The following is a 21,034-nucleotide window of genomic DNA, read 5'->3' as shown; positions in this document are numbered from 1 at the left end:
GATTGCAAGTCGCGGGCACTGACTTGGAACTATAGGGCAAGTGTGGTCACATGAAGCTGTCGGCTACAAATGCCCTGGTACACGAGCGCTTTCAAACTCTTCGCCGGGGGGATACTATAAGCTTCGGTGGGATCACAGCAAATGAATCAAGTAACGGAAGCAGATTACTGGCCATAAGGGTACGCTGTATACACCCGCGGTTTCAGTGCCTTGGAAGGAGGACTGACATATTCTACAGGTTGAGTGTGCCTCCAAGCTTGAAAGAGTTGATAAGACCACCTACCAATTAAGAGCCAACCCAAAGAGACGTTTCAACCTCCCAGTAAGCGATTGGAACAGACCTGCAAGGACGAGACGAGTCCAGCGGAAGAAAATCCATTGTCCTTGATTCCAGGCTCTGGATCCAATAGGCCACAGTAGATCATATCCTGAGTTGCACACATATGCCCGAATACTCCCTTCGCACCCTTGGAATTTGTTCCTGCTCGTCCCGACCCTTGAGATCCATCTTTGTTTGTTCTCTAATTGGTGGCATGTGTCGGCAGCAACAATCACACTGCTGGCTGTTTGAAATTAAGCTTGTGTTGTTGGGCAGCTGCATCTATGTTCTGCTCAATTGTATGATTGAGATCAAGCTTTGATCCTCTGGAGCAGTGCAGTGTCAACTTATGTGAAATAGTATTCAAGCAAACCTCCGCAGGGCAACACCAAAATCATTGGCACAGTGGGTTTACATCTCTTCTGTGTATTTTTCATATCTCACGGAGAATGGGTGGGTAAAGACAGCATCAAAAGAAGAAATTGTCGCCTTATTTACAATTCAGCGATGTGCTCCTTCAGTAAGAATCGGGACAAAGATACATGCGCTCAGGTGCACTCGCAAGTTCTAGTTAACAACATAGGTTTATTTACGTGTAATTTGATGGGGGGTGTGTGGCATAAGAAAGGGAGAAGTAGGTTTCAACGTATTCCAATGATTAAGGAAGTCGGTAGTTATTGCCTGGGCAAGCTGGTATCGGGTGGGGACTTGGACCGAGGCAAGAGAGCAAAGCTTGTCCGGAGACTGGAAGACAGGAGCGAGCATCTTGACCAGAAGTGCGGAAAGGCTATGCCAAATGGTTTCTTTGCAGGTGTGTGACGTTGAAGAGTGCTGCTTGATGATAGAGATTGCCTGAATGAATGACATGCACGTCAACACTCCAGCTATGCGATGATCCCGTGATGTAATGAAGAGTCCGCGAACTCCAGCAAGGATGAAGTAAACAAGGGGCTGGAAGTTCTGCTTCTTCTGATACTTTTGGAGCTTTTGGACTGCTGCTTCGGGGAACTGAGTCAGAGCCGATGGATCCGGCTCGGTAGGAGAGAGTTGTTTGTCTGAGTTGTTGGTGGAAGCTTGATTGGCACGGGTGTTTGCCTTCTTTTGCGCTGCCGTCAAGGGAGCCTTGCTCAGGGAGTGCGTTTGCATTATGATATAGGCCATCAGAACATCTATGATAACGTTGCGGAAGTCATGAAGGAGATTGACGGAGTGCATGCGCTGGTTGGGCTGAAGAGAACGGTCGCTCTGATCCGAGGGCGGGTCGAAGGTGGATGATGAGTTTTTCAAAGTGTCGAGGTAACGAAGTGCTTCGACGCCCCTTGTGACGTGATCGTCCGTTGGTTGGGAGTTGATTGGTGGCGGGATGAAAAAACTATCAGCCATCAGTTCAACGGAGGCGGCGACAACCTTGGCCCATTCGGCGGTGACGTATTGGGGGGGGGGGTAGTGCAATCGGTACAAGCAACGGACAAGAGTGGACTCTGGGTGTTGAGTTCTTTTGAAAGGGGGAATGAAGGAGCCAGGCGCGAGGTCATTGTTCTTATTGCCGAACTCAGTTAGCAGTGGGAAGTCAAGCAAATCCGGGCAATACCACTGCTCCTGATGAGAGGGGCTGAGGAATTCATTGGCTGAGGTAGAAGGAGACTGTCAGCTGTTGTAAATCAAGTCGCACCATCGACCAGCAGTCAAACTCACCCAGAGATGTTATTGTCTGGATCCAAGAGGAATAGGAGCAGGAGATGCGTCCCAATTGGAAGGAGGGAGCGGCCAGAGGTGGATTGTGCAGACCCTGGGCGCAGTTTTTGAGCAAATGGGAGAGAGAATTCCAAGTGGCCACATACTTGGACCAGGACGGTTTCGATCCAGCCCACTCCTGAGTGATAGAAACCACTTGTGCTCGGATCTGGTCAGACTTAATGATCGTGAGGTGAGGAAGTGGAGAGGTGGCGGTCTGTTTGGATGATTCAGTTGGACGCTGATCAGTATGAGTTGTGGTCGAATTCGAGGGACCACTAGCAGCAGGAGTGGGGCCATGCTCAGCCGTAGGAAGCGGGAGGGATTGAGGCTCCCCGGATGTCTGATTTGCTGTAGCGTCTTTGTGAGGCGCGGGGGATAGGGATTGCTGGGGGGCCAAACCGTGTTCGGAAGTAGTTGATCCCTCAGCGGTGGGATCGCTCAATCAAGGGTGTGTGGAAGCGTCTGGTTGCACACCACCGGGCAGTGTGACTTGAGATGGGTCGTCGTCAGGTCTGGCAAGACGTAGATTTTGGCTAGTTTTGTCGGCAACGGCGTTGGGCTGCTGGTTGCCAAGGGCTGCCCAAAAGGATGGCTCAGCGCCGGCGGGGACCACGTCTTCCCAGGAGAATTGGTCCTTGTCCAGCGAGTCGGTAGGTGGGAGGCCGGCTAGGGTTGTCTGAGGAGTCATGATTGGCGCTAGGGAAGTGCTGGCCGATGCTGGGGTCTTGTCAAGGAGATTGACCACCTTAACCAATTTCTCCTTTGGTCCTTGTTTGATGGGTGGCCGCTTGTGGAATGGCTTCCCCATTGAAACCGCTGTGGTTGAGAGGCTGGTGGGTTGGGCAATTCTGATATCCTCGTCATCGGGGACAATGCCGGTTTGTTCCCATTCTGTAGGGAGAAGGTGGGTGGTGAGTTGCAAGGCATTGAATTGGTGGATCATGAGGATACAGGACGACCCACTTTGTCTGCTCCGTCTGATGGAAAATGCTAGATCTTGAGCTTTGCGTTTGCAGCTACGGGGTAACTTGAGGGCAAGGATTGCTAGAGCTTGTTGCTCGGCAGCTCCAATGCTGCGATCAAACTCATCCGCGGTAATCTCCTGGATCTCAGTTGACAGAATGGATTCTTGAGGTTCAAGGGAGGCGGAGGATACCGACCGGAGGTTCTGAAGGGCAAACTGGGAGAATGAAGGTGGGGCGGTCGGAAGCCCCGGATAGTTCTGACGGAGGTCCTGTTCAGCTGATGCAACGCCAAATCAGCTTTGGCACGGCAGGACAAGCAGGAATGGCTGAGATTTGACTTACTGGGAGGTGGAGTGGCAGACAGCCGATCACTGGTAGGAGGGGTGGGTGTAGACTGGTCGGACGGGTTTGATGGAGGGCGATCACTCATGTTGGTGGGTGTGGATTAAATCTGAAGAGGAAGAATGGGTTTGAGAGTGGCGGAATGTGAGGAAAGCGGAGGACAATGAGTGGGCAAAAGAGCGAGGGCAGGGTCAGGAGAACCCGGTATTTATGGGCGACAGAAGAAGGGGGCACTTGTCCTTTGTGGGGCCCCAATTGTATGGGAGCTGTGTGGGGTCACTTTCAACTTCTCCCTTTGAGAAGATCTACAAGAATGTTGGCTTTGGGTGACCAAATACCCCGCTGCTGATGATGGCTTCCCTTATTTGCACATGATGATATGTAATTGGGCAAGCGTGACGCACGCTGAGCATGGGAGATCCGTTCCCACCCCCATGCTCAGCGTGCACAATGTGGCTCCTCCCGGTGATAGGCCAGGGAGAGATCCTTGATCAGGGCAATGATATTGCGGGGTGAGGACGTGACTTGGTTCAAGGGCAGCGCGGCCGGATCTGTGCTGTGGCAGGGTAAATGTAGGGGGAGGACTGAGCATGTATGTAGCACTCGGTGCTGCATGCTCAGTCTTCCAGATGTTCTACCAAACGTCACATGAGTGGACAACATAGTTGCCTAGATTATCCGTAGTGTGACACCTTGGCAGCGTGGCGACGGCTTGGGTCAGCAGGTGGATAGATCTTGAAGTGGTGAATGAGCTCCCTGGGCAGGCGTTGACAGTGGGTCCTGCAGTTGGATCCTTCGGTACGCGGAGAATAGCACAACTTGGGTGTCGGGATGATTCAGGCACGCCTGAAAGCTCATTGGGGTGGGGCCTTGGTAGGCTTGATCTGCCACATGGTTGAGACATCAGGCCCGGCTGATCATTTGGCATTTGTCCACCCTGACGTTTGGCCGAGCGTCATGGTGTGCATCAGATGCCGGCCGGCGTGGACAAGTCACAAGCACATATCACAACCCCGCCACCGATTGTTGGTGCTTCAGCCGATCTCTGTATAACTCTGACGGCCCCACATGACCCTATCAATGCGCACCCACAGCATTATTGGCAGCGGTGCTTGGGTTTGGGAGACACGTGAAGCCGACCCAACTGCATTGCGGAAGGAGCGATGATTGAGCGCAGTGCCTCTGGTGGTGCTTATCAATCATTACTGACACCGATGCGAGACAACCAATGAAACCAGAGGGTTGTGCACCGCACACATTGTGGGCTCCCCACCCTCTTCAGCCATAACATGACCCACCAGCTAGCCAGGAGGTCCCATCTTGAGCGTGTTTGGGTAGAATAGGAAGGGCAGATGAAGACTGGGAATGTGGCCCCGTGTCGGGGACCAATGATTGCTTGTGCAAGCAACCTCACTCCGGTGGTGAAGGGCTGCCCCGGCCAACACCCCAAATTCATGAACCCACACCTCTCGCGTGGCCTGTAAACGCGTGCGCAAAGGAGCAACTCCATCGGCTCTTGGGTGATGAGATGTCATTGCTGTAGGCAGCGAGGGTGATAGGTGCGCCGCAGGAGGGGTGACATCCTGTGCTTGTCCACCCCGACCTTCGGCCGATGGTTGTGGTGGACAGCGTATAGGGCAAGAACCCGGTCATGCCCACAGTGCCCACATGGTTGTCTCCCCCAACGTTCGGCCGGACATGAGGGTGGACACGAGCAGGGTGGCCTCGGAGTCCTGCCTCTGCCCGAGGGCCATGTAGCAAGGATGGGTGGAAAGTCAGCCTGAGCCTCACTCAGGGGTGACGCGTGTATTGTCATTGTCTCTGAGGGCACTCATAAAGAGGTTACAACTACAAGATTTATATAAAGGGAATTATGAATTATACCGCTTCGTGGAGGCTCCATCCCTGCATGGGACAGCCCTTCAAGTGTCCACCTGCATCATGTCCGTCGATATCACAGCGGGATTTGGAGCTGACCCACTGGGCCCCGCCGGTGGTAGGCCGGTGGAATTTGGCGCTTGGGCGGATGAACTCGTGCCTGTGAGCCTGAGTCTCTATAGTGACAGCAGGACACAAGAAATGGGGGGGCAATAGTTGGATTTCTTGGGATAAAGAAATTACAACTATAAAAGAAAAAGAGAGAAAGAGAGAGAGAAACCAAGCAGGATAAGAAGGAAGAGAAGTACTAGGTTATTCTAGTGGGAATGCACGTCCACTGGCAATGCTACTCTTCAGAAGAGTGCTGCTAATCTGTGCAAGAAGTGCTACAGCTTCCTCTCAGGAGGGTATCTGGATTAGATAAGTCTTAATCCAGCCACAGTTTTTTAGACTTCTCTCTGGACAGTCAAGGTTCTTAAAGGGAAACCTGAGGGACAGCCCTGAACCTAGATTTTGAGGCAAAGGCCTGATGATAAGAAGGGACAGCCCTGTAATCAAGATGGAGGCAAAGGCCTATAGATTTGGAGGGACAGCCCTGTGATCAAGGAGGAAGCAAAGCAAGAAGAAAAGGCAGATCAAGCAAGACACAGAGTTGTACCTCTGAGATAATCAAGGTTCAGTGAAAGAGGTTACTTACTGTCAATATCCTAGGCGCCTGTGACGGTAGGTATACTGGGAGTAGAGTAGGCTCTTTGGTGGTGATCCTGGGGTTATCTGGGTGGTGGTTCTGGTGTGCTGAAGTCTGTAGATCCGCCTCAGGCAAGGGGGATCCTGACTACGAAAATTTTCACAGTTTGCTTATGTAATTTACATATGTACATGTGGTTTGGCGCGCCTGGTAGCGCTGACACGTCACAACTGCGCAAGGGCGCCATAACTCAGTAACTCAGGGAAGGAGTATAGTTACAAGGAATTGATAAGTTGTAACTAGGGTTAAAATTGCATGAGGAAACAGAATATGAAGTCAAAACAAGGTTATCTCTTAAGATGAAAAAGATATAAAGTAATTTATATGTAACAAAGGTAGAACAGGCAGCTTTTAGGTCAGCTGTGATGACTCTAAGGCTGACAGTGCCAGTGGTGCTAGTGTGTCGGAAGCAGATATCTTCTAGGTTTTTTGCGATCGTACTGAGGTCTATTGCTGCTACTGTCAACACAGTCTCCTGCTCATAAGTGCTGAGTTTCAACCAGTATTCTTTCCTGTAGCAATCGAGCGGCAATCCTTGGGCGACTCCAATGATTCCCTTTGTTGGTTTGAAGTTGCGTCGTGAGCGAGGATACATCTTGGCATGGGTTGCAATCGTTTGGCGGTGCTGTGCCTGGGCTTGGACCATCTTGTCAATGCAGTGGAGGATTGTCGTGAGGTCGTCGCTCCGCCATTCAGGCACAAGGCTGATTGGGTGGTTATTTGGGCCGCCATCTTCTATGTCAGAGCCGCACTCTTTCTGCTCCACGATGTGTGCCAGCGCAATATTTTTGGGAAACAGCTTGTCTACTGCTCCGCATCTGTTTTCCTTGATCTGCGTTTTGCGAGATGATGATTGGTCAATATACAGATTTGCAAGGCCGGGAAAATCTCCTCTCTGGATCTCGGAGTTACTTACCTTCTTCTTCCAGCGTTGGTATTGTCCCTTCGCTGATTTCTCACCCTTCATCTGATTGTACACGTCAAGCGGCATATCTTGATAGTCCCGCAGCTCTCGTGCTTTAGTCTGGAGCCACCGATGGATGATTGCCGGGGCTTCGCCGGCTTGCGCGTCACTGACTTGGGTTGTTCGGCGAATCCACTCGACAGCCTTGACAGCTAGTAGCTCAACAACTGCTGAATTCCATCCAGAGCTGTCCCCCGGTCCCTTCGCCCATTCAAAGGTCATCCTACTTATGCCCGCGAATGCCAGGGACCTTTCGACATTAGCTTGGGTTTGGGGGCTGATTGGCTTGCAGCCTTTGGCTGCACGTTTGACAACAACCGAAGTGAATGGTGGTGAGACCGCATGGCGCCGTATCTCTTTTTCGGCAGTGGCAACAAAATGGTCGATTTCCGCGGGGCTCTTGCCGGATAGTGCTTCACGAAGTCGATCGAGCTGGGTTATTATAGCCTGACTTCTCTTTTCAACCCAGTATAGATCGGCTAGTTCTTTTTCAGTAGGAGTTCGGGGGTAATCTTGTGGTTTTTCCGGATAGCCAAGGAAAAACTTGACAAATCCTTGGATATCCCGCAAATATTTGTTGCAGTGCTTGGTGAGCGCGCCCTTTTCAGCTATTCCTTTTGCACGACGCCCGGATCGTCGTTTGCCGTTCATCTCCTCCGCTTCCATCCTCCCTTTCCTAGCATTCTCCACTACAAACTTTGGGTCCAATCGTGAGCTATTGCCGACCTCCACTGGTTTATTCTGGGCCTCCCCACGACCACCACCTAAAAAAGAGGCAACAGATCAGCTGACTCGTGCTGTAATTTTAATTGCTGGGTACATTCTCAGATAGGACCTCGACTTGCCCTCAGCATCGGTGTTCATCGCGGATTGACCCTCCGGATTTGTGGCCCTATCTTTAAACTCGGGGACCAGACGATCAACCAGGGCAGAGATCCATTGGACGTCTTGATCAGGACTGGGGGGGGGATCACCCTGCTGATCAGCGGGAGTGGTTGGGTTATTCATCTACGAAGTGTGTATGGCAGTAGTAGGCAGGGCCACCAGAGGCTAGGTCGATGGTGGTGGAGAAGGCCGTGGGATGGATCTGCTTGGGGGGAATGTGTGCCTGTTGTAACTTATAATACAACCTGAAAAGATCAGAAACGAAGCTGGGGCCCAATGGGGGAATAAATATGTTGCAACTTAGGCGGAACAATGCAATATCTGGATAATTATAAAGTCAAGACACAGTTGCAGCCGAGATACAACAGAAGAAGAAAAGAAGTTGGTCTGGGATCGGGTAGCCCTCGGGAGAAGAGGATGACCTCTTGAAGGCGCCCACCCCTTCTAATTGTGCCCTCCGCGGCTGGCCAAAAAACCTTCCCCGCAGACGCAACTGCTCCCCTTGATCCCTTTCTACAAGGAGTCTTCGACGAGGCTCTCCCAGCCCTTTGGGGACCCACACAGGCACAAACAATCATGATTAGGCACTGAGAAAACAACAAACAGAGGCCATTCATGCAAGGTCACTCACCGCGGTACCCAATCCAACTGCACTGATTGTCTTTGCGGCAATACCGAATGTTCCCCCTATGTTGCGCGTCATAGCTGCATGCCCAATCACCCGATTTGCCTCGACTACCACAGACACATCATGATTGTCCCTGACCAGACGACAGTTGAGATCGGGATAGTCACCGTATGGATCTTCGAGTCTTTGGAGTTCCTTGAATGGGTTCACAATGAACCACCTCTTCTGAGGTGTTTGGTCAGATTCGAAGATGTGCTCTATCTGACCAAATCTTTGGTCCTTGCCCAAGTGAAACTCCACCATGCTGTTACCTTCATGATGCTCAACTGCCGTGAAGGTCTTGCGGTTGATCTGAAAGCTTCGGAGCACTTCCACCGTGGGATCAAGGTTTTGCATAGCTGGAGTCAACTCAAGTTTGGCTTGTGTGCCTTCTTTTCCGCAGACCGCACGTTTCCACTTTTGCAACGTAGGCTGATCCAGGGTTAATTTGACCGGTGTTTCTGTATCCTCCTCCACACCTTCGGAGGAGTGTAACCCCTGTGTGTTGCGGCGAAGCAAACACAAATTTGAGTTGATATGCCACTTGTGCAACAACGTCCTGGGAATATCGTCTGCAAAACATCAACAGTACATCAGGACCTGTTCCGCGTAGTAACATCGACAGAAATTTACACGAACCAAGGTGATGATTTGTGGTTAACCTCTGTAACATCCCGTTCACCCGCTCCTGCGCCCACGCCGCAGTTGATCGGGGAGGGCCAAACCTCCTGATAACATCGGAGAGGTGCTGGGTAAGATGCAGATTTGGTTTGCTGGTTTTACCAGGCCATCCTTTCTGCAGACAGTTTCGGTAACTCAATATCAAGCTATCGAGCTCTCTGAGATCTCGGACGTGAATGCTCAGAAGAGTCAGGAAATGGGCAATTTTACCCAGTGTGGAGGTTGATTCTAGCAGGGCCAAGATTCATTGTTTGCTTTCCGGCGTAGCAGCTTCCCCGAGAGACTTTACCCAGAGCGGAATGAGAGCAACAGGATAGTAGACCTTATATAGGATCAACCACTCGGCTGCCTTCAGTGATCCGTGAGTCGCAGAGCCCAAATTGTGAGGCACTCGATCAATCCACGACGGCAGAACAGTATGTAGGATGGTCCTTCGGACAACATCTAGTTCCTCCGGCAGAAGCTTGGGGTGATCCTTATCTTCAGCCGCTGCGACTGAGGCAAGAGTCCCCCTTTGCATACCTGTGACAGTGTAGTCACTGCCGGTCTCTTCATCACTGTTGCTCGGATCCTCATCTGGATTCAATTCGTAAAGTGCCTTCTTCCTTAGGCGCAGCGAATAGGAATGTGTTGATGCCGAATCAGAGCTTTCCCCGGGCCGGGCTCCGGAGGTGCCAGAGGAATCCAAGTGACTAGGAGGGGGGGCACTCGGACCAGCCTCATGAGGTGCACTTGAACGGCTCTTTTTGGTAGGTCTTTTGGCTCTTGGACTTGCGGTTGCCAAATGATCTAGCTTCCTCTTCCCTTTTGAATTTCTCGACACACCAAACCGCTCGTTGAAAGGAGGCTCAGTGTAAGATTTACTGTTCTGCCATGCATCGTCTAGCTCTTGCATGGACTTGAGTTGTGCCCCCGCTGCGGGCAGAGACAGGAACTGCATGCTGTGGTCTTTCAGATCACCCAGGACCAAAGCATGCATCAGTTCCACCGAGCAGTGTTGAATGGGTCGCCAGTAGGGCAACTCGTTCAGGACACTCCACCGCGCGCCCTTCTCTTTGGAGAACCGCTTCCTTTCCGTGAAATTTTCCAATTTCTGCCACTCGGAGGCGTTTTGGAGGTGAACATCATCCATCCGACGAAGAAACTTGTCGGGATCCGTCTCATCTATTGCTGATTTTGGTAGCAGACAGAAAGAGCAAAACAAGGTCGCCGCGTGAATTCCAAATCCAGCAGTCTTACGAAGCGCCGGTAGATCTGCAATGAGCGGGAAAACCGCAACACGGATGGTCCTCCCAACGACAGGAAGACTGGCAGACTGCAATGCAACCCCCTTCCAGAATTCCTTCAGCTCATCAACAAGAGGTTGCAAAACGTGGTTGAGTTGCTCCTGTCTAGGTTCCTTGGGGCCTGGGATAATTCCAAAGAGGAAAATGTTTTTTGGTTTGTATCAATGAGTTGCGGGTAGATTCAGGCAGACTAAAGTGATTGCCCCAACGGTTGTGTGTTTTCCCAGATTCGAGCTTCCTTCTGGGCCAAACCAATCGAGATATAAACTGAAGACAAGGTTCCCAGAAGTTTGTGTAAATCGTCCAGTGCCGTCATCTGAGTTGGGAAATTCGCGCCACACACAACCGTGCCAGACATCTTCCATGGGTTGATCTTCCTGCCAGTTGTTTGCCGCCAGACTGAACTCTAACAAGGCCTCAAAAGAAGGTTCCAGGAGGCGTCGCTGTAACCAAGACTTGAGAGAAACGTAGTTGAATGTTCAAACAGGCGTTTCGTGACTGCTCTGATTGATCTTGTAAAGCGGCTTGTCACAAGTTGGAGTGAGTTTTTGCGACTCAGCCCACTTGCAATAACCTTGTTTAGGTGACAGGTAACGTTCTGTACATTGTTTACCCTTCCCATGTACGGTTGCCATTGGGTACAATTTGAAACAACGTACACAACATACTTGACTGGTCACCTCAGGGTTCAAGCCAAGCTGATGGAATACCGCCTCCTGCGTCTTTGGGATTTGTCGGACGATTGTGCTCGTTTCAATTTTTTTCCGAAGGGCCGAGCTCCATATCTTGCCGAGCAACACAATGTTTTCACGGGCAGCTTGTAAGAAATCCACCGCCCCTGCCTTGCTGAGCCTGTTGGAGAATACCGATGACGCCATTTGGATCATCACTTGTTTGCAAAAGGCCTCATCCAGATAGACTAGTGTTGGATTTGGGGTGCCTCCTGAAACAGAAGTCAAGGCCTGCGGAGCACCCTTCAAATGTCCCCAGGTCAGCTGCCCAATCCTCAACGTCGAAGTCTCGGCAATGCTGATTTGGATTTCTACTCACTAAATCTTGGTTCGAGGGTCCTGAGAAATCTGCTGGTTGAGCCACGGTGCGCCTGGACAGCTCCAGGGCCACTTGCATCTGGTGCTTGTCAAAAACCCTTTTGGACACGACCCTGCCCGCGACAATGACTCCGTCTTCCTCCTTGTGTTGCATGGTCTTGCACCCGGCGGGTTCACAATGACAGACATACTTGGGTGGGTTCACCATACTTTGAATCTATGCTGTGAGTATAGAGGTTTGGAGGGTAAGTAAAATATTTTGACTTGAAAAATATCACAAATTAAAGTCACGCCGGACTGGGATGACCACTGCTGTACTCCTAAAACCACAGTTAATACTTCGGCCAATGCATGTGTGGGCTGTGTTGTAGAAGATTGTACAACCACCACAAACTGCCTAATAGCCACTCAATATGCGCTGATATGGCCAGCTCCACGGCCTCCGCAAATCTTCGATTCACAAAGCACCCCTGCCCTTGGTCCATCATGCCATTGACACACAGCCAAGGCAGCCTATCTGATGACTTGCTGCCTGCCCGGCTTGGCACATGATTGTACTCCTCATGTCTCAACACAAACACAATTAAACGTGGGGAGATGAGTTGCACTCGTGTCATCGCAACCTGTCTCCAGGCCAAAACCGCCTTTAACTCCACCAACTCGTCGTTGGCCACTCAACATAGTTGAGTCGCAATGACAAGATTCAGGCCCACTCTAGCTCCCCCACTTGTCCCGGCATTGAAAAGCTGACCTTGTGGAACCCTTGCCTATCGTGTAAGTGTGCTGGACCCGTTCTGATAAGGACATAATAGGGGTTATGGAGCCAGAGGCGTTTATATTCTCCCGCGCACTAGGGCCTCGTCCCAACATCAGAGAAAGCTCATTCTGCCAACACCAATCCATCACCCATCCACCGTGCCTCTCTACTCATCAGATCGAACTCAGGAAATGAACAACCCTTCTGTGTTCAATCCTAGTCAGCTTCAATGGCTTCGAGAGAAGCAGAAACTTGTCGACTCAGAAATGGACCGCGTCAAAAGGGAATCAGCCACCAACGATAACAAATGGACCAATTAGAACCTTGCTTACCGATTTCAAGGCAAGTTGTACGCAGATGCGCATGTAATGAAGATCCCCCAATGGGCAGTTCCAAATGTGACAGCGACCTGGAACGCAATCAGGATGCGAGCCAGAAGAGGTATGTGCAGCAGAAGACCCACCTCTTCTCAGTGACTGACAGAATCTTCACCCATCCACTTCCCGCCTCTAGGTCTGGTTAACTTTGAGACGGTATCTGCCCCTGAGGGAGTGACACCAGGACGCAGTTGAAGTGTCAATGAACATTTGGAACACTAGGGTGGGGGTGAAGTTCTTTTGTTTATCCAGAAGCAAAGTCCCGCTTTTCTCACCACTTCAAAATCCCCATACAGTGCACAACTGCAAGCAGTCGATAAATTTGTCAATGGGAACCGGAATTAGCGTTGGTTGAATAATGACTTCAAGCATAACATGTCACAAACTCCTCATGTCGCTGCTACATGTGCCAACATGGTGTAGTGCTTGCCAAGTTTCATGTTCACAAGTGAAGGAGAGCAAGGCAAATGCATATCTGCAACAGTGTCATGACCAGGAAATTGTATTCTCTATGCTCTCGTGCAGCCGCCTGGCACCCAAGGTGTGCTACCCGGCAACAAGCGAGCTTGTTGTGGTGCCATCGGCTACTTTGTCCCGCTTGGCCGTTTGCCTAGTCAGCTGTGCAGAAGAGCTTGTCGCAGCACTCCACCTGTGTTGTACTTCTCCCCGCCACACAACCTACATACGCATGCCGCACAGCTATCTTGAAACCCAGGCCCATGGGATTGCATTAGCTAAGCTGGCTCCCCTAAGCGCGCGAGCCAGGTCCAGGTGATGGCGTGCATTGCTGACCGTTGGCCTGATCAGAGGACCTTTTTTCAGATCTGACGATCACTAGCTTCATAACATAACCTCTCTGCTTTGAGCTGACTGATCACAAACGCAGGAACCCAACATCTTAAGACAGGTCAGGCAGGGAAGGGTTGTCGTAACCCAGGAGTCCCAGATGCTAGAGGGAGTCCACTGGGCTGGCCGTTTGAGTAACAATTGCCCGACTTCAACAGGACTATGCTGGGTTTCCGGCATGGCTGGGCTGGAGGGCCACTTGTTCAGCTGGGTCCGGGCTTCCAGCGGTGTCTTCTGAAAGGACTCATGGGCAATGTGGAAGAAACAAGAGGCTGCCGGCCAAGGGACTTCCTCTGTTTCAATCTTCAGGTCCAAAAGGCCATAGTAGTTACAGCACAAAAACACAAATGAGCCAACAACAGGTTTCAGGAGCGGTTAACGAGGGCGTGTCCGCCGTCATGTTTGGCTGAACTGGGCAGTGGACATCCGCCAGGGTGCGACACCTCATCAACAACGGCATTCACCGGTTGGTTTACATATTGGGCTGTCACAGTTGACAGTACGCCCATGGTGGCGTGCCCCTGTGTCCACCCTGATGTTTGTCCGGGCGTCAGGGTGGACACCGTGGTACCACTCACCAACCAAGCTCTGCATGCCGGCCGCATGAGGCCAAATCATGACAAACTCCCCCCATTGTGCATATTATGTATGCCTCACCCCTTTCAGTGCTCAAATTGACCACCATCCCTTGTTCCCAACGAGCTCGCACCTTGCCACAAAAATATGATAAATGCCACCTTCCTTGGGGCGTTCCTGCCTCCATCAAATCACCTGCCCTCAATGCCACCATCCAAGCGCAACTTCCTAGACGGCAATCCCGCGCGTGGAGTTGCTAGATTGAATGCCACGTATTCGACCATCCTCCCAACCTCCAACTCTCCTTGCGCTCGAAGCATGTCCGCTTTCCTCCGAACTCTCCTGAATTTAGTCACTTCCCCTTCAAAAACACCCTCAGTCGATTGGAAGGCCCATCCGTCCGCCCACAGCTTCCACGTTGGGTCTAACTTGCCCAACTCCGCCCTTGTCCACGACATAAACCCAATTCCACCTGAAGCTTTACTTACCAAAACTCAGACTATCCACCCGACTTTTTGCAAGCTCTTCCATGAGGACCTCTCAAGATCTGAATTCCCCGGTTCTTCTTTTGTCTGGGATCTTCCTTGGGATGGCCACTGGAATCAGCTGTTTGCTCAATTCATCCTCAAGCACTGGCGCAACGCCTACCACGCAGGGGCATTCAAACAGTTCTTTATTGATCCGGCGGAGGCCACAAGCACATCCATCCAACTTGGTCTTCTGCATCGGTGGTTCATTGGTAGACAAGAAGGATTCAGGCTCGGCAAATTTTCTCCAGAAATGAAAACGAAAAAGCGACACTCTGAACACAAGTCCAAGATGCGCATGCAGGTATGCCTCCGCACCTACTCAGGATTATATTTCTATTAACCTCGCATCTGCTTCATTATAGCTTCAGCAACATCATCAAGAAACCCTTCATACACTTCCGTTTCTCCCCGCAGTCAAAAACCTTTTTGACAACATCAAAGCTACCTCTGACACCGAAACGACACCCACCAAGACTCTGGTAAAGGTGCCCCTACCTTGGCGATCAGATCAATTTACCGATTTTGCTCAGAAGTTGGATAGGATATACACCCAGAAGAGGATCACCACTAATGGACGGATTTTTGTACATGCGGTCACCCTCAAGGCTCAAAGACAGCCATCTGGCCCCGCCTCCTCAACCAGCGTCAGAAATGTACCGCGTCACCTCCCGGCCAACTGTTATTCCCCAACATACTGGTCCGCACTATCTGAATCGGACATGCAGCTTCTCAATCCACAGGCTCCGGTGAAATGGCCACACTTAGAAACCATTGGGTAAATTCTGATCACTCCAGTGAGTTGAATACATACAAATCATTCAAGGAGGTTGGTCATCAACATCTGAGCACATTTGTACTGTTCATTTCCTCCAGTTGGTACGCTCAGCCTGCCCCCGCACCGCTACTCAGTTCCACCCCTCTGACAGCGAACCAAAAACAGGAAAACAAAAAAACTTACAACGCCAACTCCCCTTTCCGCCTCTGTACCTGAAATATGTTCATCTCCAAAGTTCCTTGAACATAGTAACGATAAACAAAAACCGGATTCGTCTGGCCCAAGCGGTAGAGTCGGTCGATAGCCTGAAATTCACTCGCAGGATTCCAGCTTGGTTCCTGCGACCCACATGTATATTAGCTTGGCCCATGTTCAATCCATTCAATTGTTATGTACCATCAGGTACACATTCTGTGCACATCGGAGATCAATTCCTACCCCTGCCGCTCCGAGGGATGCCAGTAAGACATTGCAACTTCCGTCTGACCGAAATCTTTCGAGGTTCTCATCACGTTGTTGGGGACTCAACTCTCCATTGAGCCAAGCCAGTTGGATTTGATGATCGCTGAGAGCATGTTTGATGCTGTGAAAAAAGAACTATCAGAGTGTGTTACATTACCACTTGTGATGACTGTCCGCTCACATTTGAAGAAATGCCACAAAGTTGGAAAATACTACTGCCTTGGGATGTCAAATTCCGCGGTCTCCTGTTAGGAATGATTGCAGACTGTTCACTAGATGGACAATCTTTCCGGAATCCTGCCATCTCCAGGTCGGTTGGAGCAGCATTGTATGTCGGGCAAAGATGGGATGATTACAGAATTGGCGAATCGTTGCCAGTTGACGGAAGAATTCAGAGGGGTTCCACGGCGTCTCGGAAGTCCTCAGCCTTCCGAAACTCTGGATAAAGCTTTGATGCAGTTGCTGTGAGACTTCCTCCCATTGGGCACTGTTCTGGACCAGTATGCCGTTTTCAACCTTTTCCGGCAGCGTCAGCACCACAGCCTTCGTTCTCCTCAAACAGATTGCTTGCATCAATTTTGTCAGACTGTTAATAGCCTCAGGTTCACGGCCGCGATTTTTGGTATCAGGCATTGTTTCCAGATTGGTTCTTGGTCCCACGGGGCACACTTCAACATTGCTATCAAGCTTTGCAGGTCGGCCAGGCGGTTTTGGAGCGGTGTCCCCGTTAAAAGTAGTATAAACTGCGCCTGCAGTTGCTGGATGTGATGCGTCCAATGCGAACTTGGATTCCTGATCAGGCTAGAATCATTCCAGGCAATCAGTTTCTCTCCACAGTGGGCAATGAACTTCTTACGCACTGTGCTTCATCCAGTACAATCCTGAACCAAGACAGATTCTGGGACTGAATTGTGGACTGGTCTTGATTCCCCCTCCCTCCAATCATCTCGTAAGTTGTCAGAACGACCATCGACGTCTGCAGATCCGTTCTACTTAGCTTCCTCCGGTTGGGTCCATGGAAAACACAAAAAGAAATTGTTGAATCTGAAAAGTGGATTTTGATTTCATTCTCCCAATTTGATAGGGTGGCAAGGGGGCAAACAATCAGCGTAGCGGCTGAGTAATTTTCACAGTCGGCCCAATGAAACTCGGCGGCCAAATCGCTCGTCAACAGCACGTAAGCTAGAGTTGTCAATGTCTTGCCGAGACCCATGTCATCAGCAAGAATCGATCCTCGGGATTTGCATTCTTGCCAGTCCCCCAGGTTCACGCAACATCAATGCATGAAGTCACGGAGCCACGCATTAGCAGGGTGATTCCAGAGTGATAATGGGTCAAATGCGGAGGACTCGTTTTTTCTTATGAAATCGAGTGCATCAAGCTGATGCGGCTTCAACTGGGTTCGGCATTGTCAAAGAGCTCCTTCGGCCCATGCTCTTCGTGCTGTCGCATCATCCGCTCGCTGGTTGATGACAAGATGTGGAATGTCGAAGAACACAGCTGGGTTGTAGTTCCAGATTGGTATGAGCTGAATCTGTGCTGCTGCAAAAGCTCGTTGAACCCGGGTGATGTGTTCTTCCCGGCTGAAGACACAACCACGCATCTCGGCCTGGACACCGTTGTTGACCACGAAAGCGCGCAGCTTGATGAGGCCAATATCGGTTGGTGGTATCTCGTTGCAGTTGACGGGAGTAGAGCAAGTCAACACGGGCCCAAGTAAATGACACAGCTGCTTGCTTGCTATCTGGCTCAAATCTCCTATGTATAGTTTTGGTGTGCAGTATACGTGAAGTTGGTGTTGACCTTGTTGAAGAAAGCTGGCTTGTGGTACATGACTATGCGAGGCCGGCAGAGATCCAGATACCGGGGTGATGAACTGGCCAAGACAGAAGGTCCTACTCATTGCTGAGGCACAACGGGATTGCTTATGTCGATGATTGATGAGGATCAGAGCAGGTGGAATCCAATCAGGTTTTTGGTGTGGCTTTGTGATGCCAGCGAAGATCCGACCACTTCCCCAATATCCAGCCCTCACCCAGATACCACAAGTGTGGGCCCACAACCCTTGCATGTTACGGTTCCTTTGAAGCAAGCTTGCAGATATTGATATCCCATGATGTAAGCAAGAGCTGAGCGACATACAGTGAGATATGACTTAAATTCTACGCACACTGATACAGATGGGGGCTCCGGGACTGGCTTTGCTGTCAGGAGTATGGTCAAATTCACCTTTGTCAGGAGAGTCAATCACCCAACCTTTCCCCTCATGTAGGAGCCTAAACAACAGAGCAGTACATGGAAATGAATACCATGGTATATATGTAATTGGTGCTGGGGCAGGGCTAAACTTGAGGAGAGGGCCGCGGAGCCTCATCATAGCGTCCGGTTGCACTTCTGACGGGAGGTACTCAACACCGGTTGATATTGAAAAACTCCTTGTTGGCTATGTTGAGCACAGTTGTTTAACCCGACTGCTACAATCTGCTACAAATTACTTGGCCTAGAACCAACCCGCGACCGCACAGAACCCGGGTGACATATCATGCTCCAGTGCTGTCTTGCCCTCAGAACAGGCGGGCAGTAGCCACAATCCATTGGATGAACACTACATCAGCCACTCAGAAAGTGGCAGATGTCCATGGTTTGGGTTTAATGAATCTTGGTATTGGGTTGGTGTTCATGGGGCAACTCGGGGGTCAGCACCCCGACCTGAGTGGGGTTTCTTGTGGATATTCATACCTCTGGCTGGTCGGCCTAGGGTATCGTGCTGCAACTGGGTTGAGATCCTCAGATATCAAGTTGAGCGGTCACAGGAATTCAAAAAATATCCAAATGATAGAGGTAGTGTAACCCCTGACAGAAGCGGTGGATAAGCTGGAGTTTCTTGGAGTTTGTTCTTTCAGGGAGTGTCTCAAAGGTAGTTCATGACCTCTCCTTATTTCTTGGTCAAAGACGGGTCAGCAGTTGAGCTGGTGCCTGTATTTTAGAAATTCTTGGGAAGATTATACTTACAGGATACAGAATTCCAGATGGCTGCATGGGATCACCATCATCTATTTCTTGAATTCTCCCCATGACCACTTAAGCGCATACCATAAGTATGATCCCATCATGCCCTTGATCCAAGTTACACATCAGTTCAACCTCACTTGGGTCTTACTTACAGGTCAACATCAAACCCAGTTCAGACATAAACCATGACAAAATTATAGCTTGGCACTCTCCAGAGAGTGCCACCAATTCCCCCCTGGTGAACAGGCAGGCATGTCCAGTCGGAACATCTAGACCCTCTGGAGGCGCAACCCATACCTCCTCATCAATAGGGGAGTTGAGGTATGCGGCAACGAAGTCGAAGGTATGGACCGGCCAGCCATTCATGGCAGCGATAGACAATACAAGTCGCATAGATACAAAGGTAGCCGTAGGGGCAAAAGTTCCGTTGAAATGCTTGCCCTTGATTTGCGCAAATCCCTTCGCCACATAACGGGCTTTGAATCTGATCACTACCCCCAAGGCCAACAGCTTCCTGGCAAATACCCACTTAGCCCGGAGGATCTTCTTTCCTTTAGGCACCGGTTTTATTGACCACACTCCCAGACGCCGAAGATTCGATATTTCCTTGTTGATGGCCTCCAGCCATTTGGTGCTGTCGACGTCCTTCGTAGCTTGTTTGAAAGAAGTAGGGACCAAGGCGTCCAGGATTTCCGGAATGGTATTGCATGTAATATCTACCATTTCATCTTGCGATTGGACTAGAACCTCATCTTCAAAGCTTCCGAGCTGTAAGACAAGAGACTCGGCGAAGGAGAATGATGGGGAAGAGGAGATAGAGCTCGGGAAATCGGGAAAGGTGGCGACAGCGGAATGGCAATAAGACCCAAGATCAGGAATCCAAAAACCCCATCCTTTTGAATCAGGAAGGTAAAACACGGCGTAGCCTTTTAAAGCACGATCATCTAGTTTTCTTCGCTTCTTGGCGGGCACAGGACCCTGGAAACCCCCTATAGAGGTGGGTAACCAAAATGTATGAATTTTTTGGCCAAAACCAAAAAGGGTACTCACCAAATATGTATGAATGGCCTTTTTTTGGCATGAGGGTACGCACAGAAAATGTAATTTTTTTCTCATGGGGTTGGGGGGTTGGTAACAAAGATTGTATGAAAGTTCAAGGTTGAGCAGAGAAGCACCCCGGTAACCCCCCCCCCCCAAGGCCAGTTTTTTTCAACTGCCCGCCGGCAAGGAGGAGGGGTTCTAGGGGGTTTGAGAGCCCACGACTAGTACCCGGCTTAATCCTGTTTAATCTAGATTCTACTTGAATACACAGAAATTCAAGCTAATTCTCAAAAAGCTAGAAAAATGTCCGGGCTCATCAGAGCAAATCAGAGCTCATCTATACTTGTTCAGAATTTTCTCCAGCCTGGTACAGCTCATTTCATTGCATATCCCTTCATTTCAATCCCCAGAAAAAAAATCCAAAGTTCAATTCATCTTTGTAAAAATGTCGGTCAATACTATTGTTCCAGATCTGTTTGACAAATTCTTCTCAATCTCTCCAGCAGATTCACAGATACCTTGCGGAACACAAAATGACTTAATCTTTTGGCAGTTTATCTCTCCTCCAATAATCCCTGAAGATGAAGAAGATGAGAGAATGTGGTATGTTGTGAATAAAAGCATGGATGTTGAGAAACACCAGAGACTCGCAGTGAGCTAAAGAGGCCGATCTTGGGAGGCCAACGAGGGAACGGAGAGAGAGAGAGATGGGAGAGAAAACGACTATGCACCTGAGAAACACCAGAGACTCGCAGTGAGCTAAAGAGGCCAATCTTGGGAGGCCGACGAGGTAACGGAGAGAGAGAGAGAGGGGAGAGAAAACAACTATGCACCTAAGAAGGTGCGGAAGGAGTTGGATCAGAGAAGGTGAGTGTTTCATTGCATAGAGAGCACAAAGAAAGAGAGGAGACAGAAGAGAAAGGAAAGAAGGGGATCGATACCTGAGAAACACCAGAGACTTGCAGTGAGCTAAAGAGGCCGATCTTGGGAGGCCAACGAGGGAACGGAGAGAGAGAGAGAGGGGAGAGAAAACAACTATGCACCTAAGAAGGTGCGGAAGGAGTTGGATCAGAGAAGGTGAGTGAGGAAAGGAAAAGAGAAAGGAAAAGTAGGATATTTAGCTAGTCTAGATACAAC

General features: G+C 50.2%; 2 protein-coding genes across 2 annotated transcripts; both read right to left on the bottom strand.

The window, feature by feature from the left end:
- Window positions 1-2,355: 2,355 nt before the first annotated feature.
- Window positions 2,356-2,744, bottom strand: PtA15_16A140 (uncharacterized protein; the record flags this gene model as incomplete). The annotated part of the gene is made up of 2 exons (XM_053163801.1): window positions 2,356-2,441; window positions 2,531-2,744. The coding sequence occupies 2 exons, from the start codon at window positions 2,742-2,744 to the stop codon at window positions 2,356-2,358; spliced, it is 300 nt and encodes a 99-aa protein (XP_053027789.1).
- A 4,945-nt stretch (window positions 2,745-7,689) lies between these two features.
- Window positions 7,690-7,961, bottom strand: PtA15_16A139 (uncharacterized protein; the record flags this gene model as incomplete). The annotated part of the gene is made up of 2 exons (XM_053163799.1): window positions 7,690-7,717; window positions 7,795-7,961. 2 exons carry the CDS (start codon window positions 7,959-7,961, stop codon window positions 7,690-7,692), a joined length of 195 nt encoding a protein of 64 aa, XP_053027788.1.
- Window positions 7,962-21,034: the final 13,073 nt, after the last annotated feature.

The sequence above is a fragment of the Puccinia triticina genome, chromosome 16A (genome assembly GCF_026914185.1).
Source record: "Puccinia triticina chromosome 16A, complete sequence".
Lineage (NCBI taxonomy): Eukaryota > Fungi > Basidiomycota > Pucciniomycetes > Pucciniales > Pucciniaceae > Puccinia > Puccinia triticina.
Note: the sequence above shows the minus strand (reverse complement) of the source record. Positions and strands in the feature narration are given on the sequence as shown.